General features: G+C 37.3%; 1 protein-coding gene across 1 annotated transcript in view; it reads right to left on the bottom strand.

Moving 5' to 3' along the window:
- Window positions 1-7,575, bottom strand: part of LOC103155774 (transient receptor potential cation channel subfamily M member 2-like) — a gene marked incomplete at its 5' end in the record, with an annotated part of 13,554 nt that overhangs the window by 4,616 nt on the left and 1,363 nt on the right. Inside the window, 11 exons of the mRNA XM_007577600.1 lie at window positions 1,061-1,236; window positions 1,345-1,525; window positions 1,630-1,801; window positions 2,126-2,258; window positions 2,354-2,472; window positions 4,946-5,159; window positions 5,294-5,377; window positions 5,487-5,599; window positions 6,199-6,344; window positions 6,413-6,542; window positions 6,638-6,754. Coding sequence (XP_007577662.1) covers window positions 1,061-1,236; window positions 1,345-1,525; window positions 1,630-1,801; window positions 2,126-2,258; window positions 2,354-2,472; window positions 4,946-5,159; window positions 5,294-5,377; window positions 5,487-5,599; window positions 6,199-6,344; window positions 6,413-6,542; window positions 6,638-6,754 — 1,585 coding nt within the window. The remainder of the gene's footprint in view (window positions 1-1,060; window positions 1,237-1,344; window positions 1,526-1,629; window positions 1,802-2,125; window positions 2,259-2,353; window positions 2,473-4,945; window positions 5,160-5,293; window positions 5,378-5,486; window positions 5,600-6,198; window positions 6,345-6,412; window positions 6,543-6,637; window positions 6,755-7,575) is intronic.

The raw sequence follows: 7,575 nt of genomic DNA, 5'->3' as shown, positions 1-7,575 counted from the left end.
CCGCGCGCTTCTTCTTCTACGGGTGAAAATGAAGTCGGCGGCTGCTTACTGGAGTTGCTAGACCTGTTGTGGCTCAATATTGGTCCATATATAAGGCGCACCGGATTATAAGGCGCATTGTCGGCTTTTGAGGAAATTGAAGGTTTTTAGGTGCGCCTTATAGTGCGGAAAATACGGTAAATGTGGTTGAGTCATGTCTTTGATTTTTTCAGACTTTCAGACACTAATGATTAGATTTTCTGTATTATTTAGTCCTGACAGTGGTTTTTGTCCTTCTCAACATACCATCATTAGAAACAAAATCTGGATGAAAAATAGAAAAAAAACAGCCAAAGTCTGAAGAAGAACTTTAGAAAGACCTTCAACAATTTATTATTTTTAGATAATGAATCTAAAAATTATCCATTAACTGAAATAGGTTTATGCTCTGATTGAAACAACCAATACTAAAGAACACATCTTACCTAAAATGCTGTCTGGTTGAGCTGACATCAACATCCATTGATGCGCTAGTTATTTTAGAATATTCACACTAATCTTCTTTTTAAATTCTGATTGATACTTAAGCTAGAATTTATACTTAGAATATTAACATAAGATGCCAAAGCCTGTTTACAATGTCAACTTTATTCATTTTATTGTTGATTTAAATTTATAAAACCCTGTTTTATAGTAAATGCTTTTTCACATACACTGAGACATCATCTGTACTCCTGATATAGATAATTGCTAACTATTCATGGCAGGAATGCTGGAGAGCTTCACACACTATTAATTTGAGTTCCTAAAGAGAAATTCGAATAAGCTAAAATTGGGTTTAGCAGGTCAGAGCACTGAAAAAATTTTTTTGGAAAACAAAATCTCAGATTTGCTTCTTTTTATATAAAGACAACTATAAAAGTCTATGGGAAAGAACACATCCTTTGAAGAAAATATAAAACAATTAAAGGTTGTATAAATATGCTGTACAATACAGTACATGGAAACAATCATCAAAAGCAGTTGATCTAAGATCACCTCTTATAAATATGATACTTCCAGAAATGAAGGAAGGGCTTACTGAATTCATTTCTGATTGGCTTCTTGAGCAGCACCAAAGTCAACATAAACTTTATATGACTGATGATGATGAAAGGAGGCGGGGGGGACGGGCGGCTGTTGTACTCCTTAATCAGCTGATATCTTTGAAACTTCCAGATCCTATCCGTGTTTTCATGGACCTCCTGGAACGTGTAGCTGTGCAGATGTAAGATTAACACATTCATTATGTGGAAAACCAAAGCTGGTGGCAAAGATTCAATTAAAAATGTCTATGAGGAGATTGAGGAGCAATATGTTGCTCACTTAAAGATGGCTATGAGGAGGTTGAGGAGCAATATGTTAGCAAAGAGCAAGTAAACACAGAGCATGATGATGGTGAGCCACTCAGGGAAGACTGGCATTTGTTTTTCGTTCAGCACAGGACACTTGGGCTTCATGGGATCTGTACCATTCATGCTGCATGAATTTATATCAAATCCAGCATCTGCAGGAGACAAAACACTGAAACTAGAACATGCAGCATCACCAAGAAAAGTAGCCTGACATGCATACAGATAATGCTTTTTCTCACATAATAAACTGACTCACTGTCAATATTTTCTGGAAAACTTCCAAATATAATGAGATACGGCTCGTAAATAGCTCCACGGACAATCCAGTCCAGTCGATTGTCATTATGGATGAGGATGCCTTGTTTGGCCACACCGTAGGCCATGACCCAGATGCTCAGGAGGAACATGAAGAAGAAAATATCCATCATCTGGAAAATAAATTTACATCAGTTAGAGGACAAAAAGACTGAAAAGAAAAATCAAGTTGCCGCAAAAAATATCTCCACCTTAATGACAAAAAATTATTTGTGCAGGTTCTTTTATAGAAAATCAGACTTTGAAAAAAAGATGCAAAATAGTCTGGAAGGGCAGATACTAGAAAGCACTAATACTTTTAAAGTGCTGCTGAGAAGATGTCTCCAAAGACCAGCTTAACAACTACAGGTTCATAAGTGTCATGAAGAGCAGTGTTCTACTGTTTTTTTCCCCACATTTTTATCAGATTCATCATTAAATACATGCAAACTCCTCACCATCTTCTTGACTATGATGATTTTAGGTCCCAGTGTTTGACTGATGGTGAAGATTGCCATGAGGCGGAGACAGAAGACCACAAAGTCGATGCACAGGATGATTTTACCTGGGTAGAACAACTTGGTTGTCAGCCTGATGTTAAAAAAAGAAATAAAAAATTTATGAGTTACAGAATATTGAGTAGCTTTAAAGACTTCCCATGTCTCTTTGAGAGACAGTGAAGGTACCTGAATACAAGTCCTATACAGAACAGCACGATGGAGAGGATGTCCAAAATGTTCCACAGCTCCCGAATGTACACCTGGACTTTCTCAGGAACCCTTAGATTATCAGGATCATAAATAATCTGAAACAGAAAACGGAGATTTAAGATGACATGTCAGTATTATAAGATATTTATTCTGATTAAGGTTACATTTGATTAACCTCCGCAGCTTAAATATTGGATCAGTGAAAAGGAACAGATACAGTTAAAACCAAATACATCCTCTAAATAAGGATAAATACTATTTTTTTCTCACAAGCTGAAGTTAAACCTGACAAAACCTCTCATTTTAGGTTAGTTAGAATTACCAAAAATATTTCTATTTCCTAAATGCCAGAACACTTTGAACATTTTTAGGAGAATTTTTTTTAACATTCCTTGAATTCAAAAGTCAGCATACATTTGGTCAGTAACAGGGATAACTGTCTTTTAAAAGTGTCTATCCAGAAACTGACTCAAAAAAATAGTCAGGAACGTGGAGGGGGGGGGTGGAGGGTTTGAGCACCTGAGCACCTGCCCCTTTTGCTCCTTGCCCCCAAGTGCCCTTTTGGTCAAATTTTTTATTTAATTCTGACACATAATAACATGTACTAAAATAATTTTTTTAATTTTTTTTTATTATTTTTTTTTTGTACAACATAATAAGCCCTCCGGTCACCTTGTTACCTTTTACCTTTTGCCCGTGACGCATGACGCAATTTCCTCTCGCACAGTGAGATAAAGCGGCTAACTGGAGCTGAACGTAGTGAACGTTCCAGATTACAGTACAGTTTTTGGTGAATAAAAAAAAACTTTATTGGTGAATAAAGTGGAGTAGACTTGCTACTTCAGATATCGTTTCTGCTTCAGCACAGAGTATCGGTTTAAGCAGAGAGGTAATAAAATACATCAGACACTGACAGGCCTCTGCGTCTGCCTTACTCTGAAGAACTACTGAGCGGGAGGAGACAGCCAGGTGAGGAAAAACTGTTCTTATCTATCGATTCAGTATTTTTATCATACAGACATTAGGCCGCTGTTAATGTGCTATTAGCTAGCTGCTAGCTAACGACTTTGCTAGCAAAGCTAGATAACTAAAAAGCTTCTTCCCTGTGTACGAGGCACATCGCCCGTCCAAAACTTATCGGCTCCATAATGGATATATGTCTTCTAATTTCCTTTGCTGCATAATGTACATTGCATTTATTCTAGCGTTAGGTAAATGTATCTTGAAGGAAAATAACACTTAAATAAAAGTCCAACAAGAATATTCATTTAGAATTAAAAAAAACTTACCCTGAACTACCATGATAGATATAATGTATGTCATTAATGAAGGGGAAAAAACTCAATCCAGACTTTTAAGTTTAGGGTCTGGTTCGCAGAGTGTGCAGTTAAATTGTTTCCCAATTATTCAAAAAAAAAAAAAAAACTAACCTCAGTTAAGTAAAATAAAATTGTAATCAAAACTTTTGGAATTGTAATGATTTCTTTTTTAAAAACAAATTCTTTTGTTTAAAAAACTTTTTTTTTTTAAATTAAATAACTAATTTTTGTCTTGTGAACTTAAAAAGTTATTTGCCAAACATAAACTTTTATTTGTACACATCATAAATCTTTTGATGCGATTTTGGATCCTGCCCATGAGGTCATGTGAGAATCACAAGCAAAACTTTGAGTCAAACAAAAACTTAGAATAGCAAGAAAAGATTTCTGACATGCACAAATACATTTGTTTTACAAAAAAAATTTCACTTCATGAGACACAAATGTGTGATTTTAATTATTTTTAAAGTTTTTTTAAGCAAAACTCAGTAGGCTTTTTTCATGGTGACATGCATTAACAATTAAATTTTTGCTTTTGATTTTTTTCTTTTTTCTGCAGTTCCACATTAAAGTTTGATGCAGCTCTGCTTTCCTGAATGGACCATCTTCATCTCCACTGCAAGTGTAGCAAACAGGCAGCTCGTTTTTATAGATTACAGTCCACTAAAAGGTTGAATTGTGCCCTTGTTTACATTTTTAATAGTGTAATTCTGTAAAGACAAAATATGTCTGGTGGTCTAGCTCTGATTTACATATCTTGCTAAATTGCGGGTTTGAATATTGCAATTCTTTCCTATAACAAAGTAGACCTGCAGAAAGAAATTGCTAATAAAATATCTTACATATGCATAGTTGTATGCTCTATATAGAGATTTATTTAGCTTTGATTGTATATCTCACAATTTTGTAATTTATCATTGTTTATTAAACTCTGAAAGCTGTGTGGCTTTATCAATATTCTGTCCTAGAATGCAGTTAGATGTGCCCTTTTTTTTGAGCACCTGCCCCTTTAGTGGTCTCTGCACGGCCCTGGAACGAAATACATCAGGTTCATTTGTTTTAAAGTGACTGTTACTGAGCTTTCTTGCTAAATAAAAGTACTTAAAGTTGTTATCTTCAGGGTGAGAATGTGCTTCTACAACAAAAGATAGATTTATTTTAAGGCTCTTTACACATATTTACCATAGGTACTACCATTAAGTCCTAGCATGTTTATAAATGAGTGTTTATTATATTTGCAGCATCTCACCTGTCTGATCTCCTCACATGCCAGAGAGAACAGCCAGATGTAGAGCATCATTTCTACTACAGATGGAGTTCTCTGGAAGTCGATCATCAGGACGTAAGCAAACAGGAACAGGAAGGCAAAGTACGAGACGATGTTTCCATAAAACTTGACCTGAGGAGCTCTGTACAGTCCAAGCAGTTTGCCCCACCAATCTAGAGGCTCCACACGCTGCTTTCTGTGGGTAGAAACATCAACATCAATGTAGCTCTTTTGATCAAGAATTGCTTCTTATGAAAACAACTTTACAACTCAGAGGGTTGTATAAAATCTGACAGCAAATGTTGAGTCAATCAGAGATTATCCTCTTACAAGTGATTTGAATTATTCATCATAGTGCTTTCTGTCTTTGTCTCTTTGTTTTGCTCAATTTTTCTCTGGAGGTCTTCATCACATCTAAAAAGGATATGAATAAAAACAGATGTGAATGTGTAAAATATGGAAATGTAATGCTTTACAACTTCCAGAATTCTCATTTATGCAATCACTCCCATTAATAATTCACCTGAAAACCAGAAACTTGGTGTAGATCAGAGGGAAGAAGACCATGCAGACCAGCACCCTCCACACAGGATTATTGACTGAAAGCTCACCACACCAAATCTTGGTAAGATGAGCCTATAGCACAAAGATCTTATCAAAAAGTTTGTACCAAACATGGGGGCATGAAGGGACAGAGGGGTAAAATACGGTAGTTTCCCTGCCAAAATGGGAGACTTGATAGGTATGGGCAGATATTCAAAGCCACAAAAGGGACATCGAAGGAAAAATTAACTCTCATGCACACAAGAGTTAATCTTTTTGCTTCATTTGTCAGGGACTCTACACCTGGGCATCCACCCCGTTATCAGGTCTTCTTCCAATATTTCCCTGAGTTTTGTTCTTGCATCTCCCCATTAACTTCCTAACCCTCAGCATCATGCTTCCATCACCGTATTTTTAGGAGAGAAAGGGTGAGTTTCAGTGTTAGTTTTACACATATCATTTTGGACAGGCAAGAATGTTAAATATATTTAAAGTATCCATATTACATACAGGTTGACTGGCATTAGAATCTATTTGCATTCAAATTCAAATGCTTTTCAGATTATTTGTAAAAAATAAAATAAAATAACTGGTATCATTATACTTTCACATTCATGCACTACTTTGTGTTTGTCTCTAAGATAAAAATTCAACATTCCTGATTTATAAAATCTGAAAAAAATCTGTTTCACCTGAACACCTGACTGAGCCACAAAGGTTTTATTATCGGCCTCCAGCGCCAGTCTCAGACATGTTGTCTTGCCCCATAAACGTGAGATTCGAACCAGTAGCTTCTGGGCGCGTTCCTCATCATTCTTGTAGCACTCGCTGAAGACACCTGAAGACACATACAGATCACTAAATCCCACCTCAGTCTGCAAATGTATTTTTACCTCTGTCTTGTACCAATTGCGTGATCTTCATAATGCTTAGCAAGCTCCCACATTTCCTGAGCCTCGTCTGCATCAATTAACTCCTCAGCCATTTTCTTCAGAATTTTACTGGCAGCCAGAGCAGCAGACATGCTGTCTCTGCACTGCACAGACACAAAGAAATGCAGAGTTGCATTAAAAAAAAAAAAAAACATTTTCAAGACACTTTTGTTAAACATGTGTAGGAATTTTTAATCACCTGATCCCAGGCAATTTCAGCCAGCTCCTTGTTGTTCTGGACAACTGCCCAAAGGAAAAGATCTGTGGCTGCATCCCTCTTAGTTTTGTCATTCCTCTGAGTGTCGGCTTTAGATCCCTTAAAAAAATTCAGGGATTAGATCAGTGGTTTCCAAACTTTTTCTCCTGTGCACCCCCAGTGGTTTCCAAACATTTTCTGGGCCCCCCCCCTATGGATTATAAATGGCTGTATGGTTGAACAAGGCGTGTGAGGCAGGGGCTGGGGAAAGAGAGGATTCTTAGAGACTCCATGTCTCTAAGAACGGGAGGGAGTGGGAGGGGGGTCGACTTTTTTGGGGGCAAAATGAATGTACGTAGCTAAACATAGACAACATCAGTAGCCTACAGGGGACTTGTTAGGCTTAAGCTGCTGTACTGATATTAGCTAGTCATCTTTTAACTAACTTTACCTCCATCCAGTAACTTTATTCAACTCAGTCGGGTAGTTTGGGAGAAAAACTGTGAAAAGTTCTTTGCGTTTTGCTGGTTTGCTGCTATGATTCTAACACACCTGCGTAGCTCTGCACAGCAGCAGCAGGTCTCCTTCGCTGCCGCACAGGTGTAAACCCAGGGCGAGCTCATAGCGTTTAAAGGCAGCTCGGAAAAGCAGGTTACAACATGTTAACAACGGATTAAACAGTTTTAACTGCTGATAATTAATTGATAATTGATAATTGATTTAACTGCTGTGGGACTTCCAGATCCAGACAGACAAGATGGTAATGGCGAACCAACCGGACATTGTGGTGGTGGACAAAGAACAGAGGAAAGCCGTTGTGGTGGATGTAGCAATACCAAGTGACCACAACATCAGGAAGAAGGAGCATGAGAAACTGGAGAAATACCAGGGCCTCAGAGAGGAACCCCGGAGGGTGAGAAGGGAATTATATATATATATAT

This window comes from Poecilia formosa, unplaced genomic scaffold (assembly GCF_000485575.1).
Source record: "Poecilia formosa unplaced genomic scaffold, Poecilia_formosa-5.1.2 Scaffold447, whole genome shotgun sequence".
NCBI classification, from domain to species: domain Eukaryota; kingdom Metazoa; phylum Chordata; class Actinopteri; order Cyprinodontiformes; family Poeciliidae; genus Poecilia; species Poecilia formosa.
Note: the sequence above shows the minus strand (reverse complement) of the source record. Positions and strands in the feature narration are given on the sequence as shown.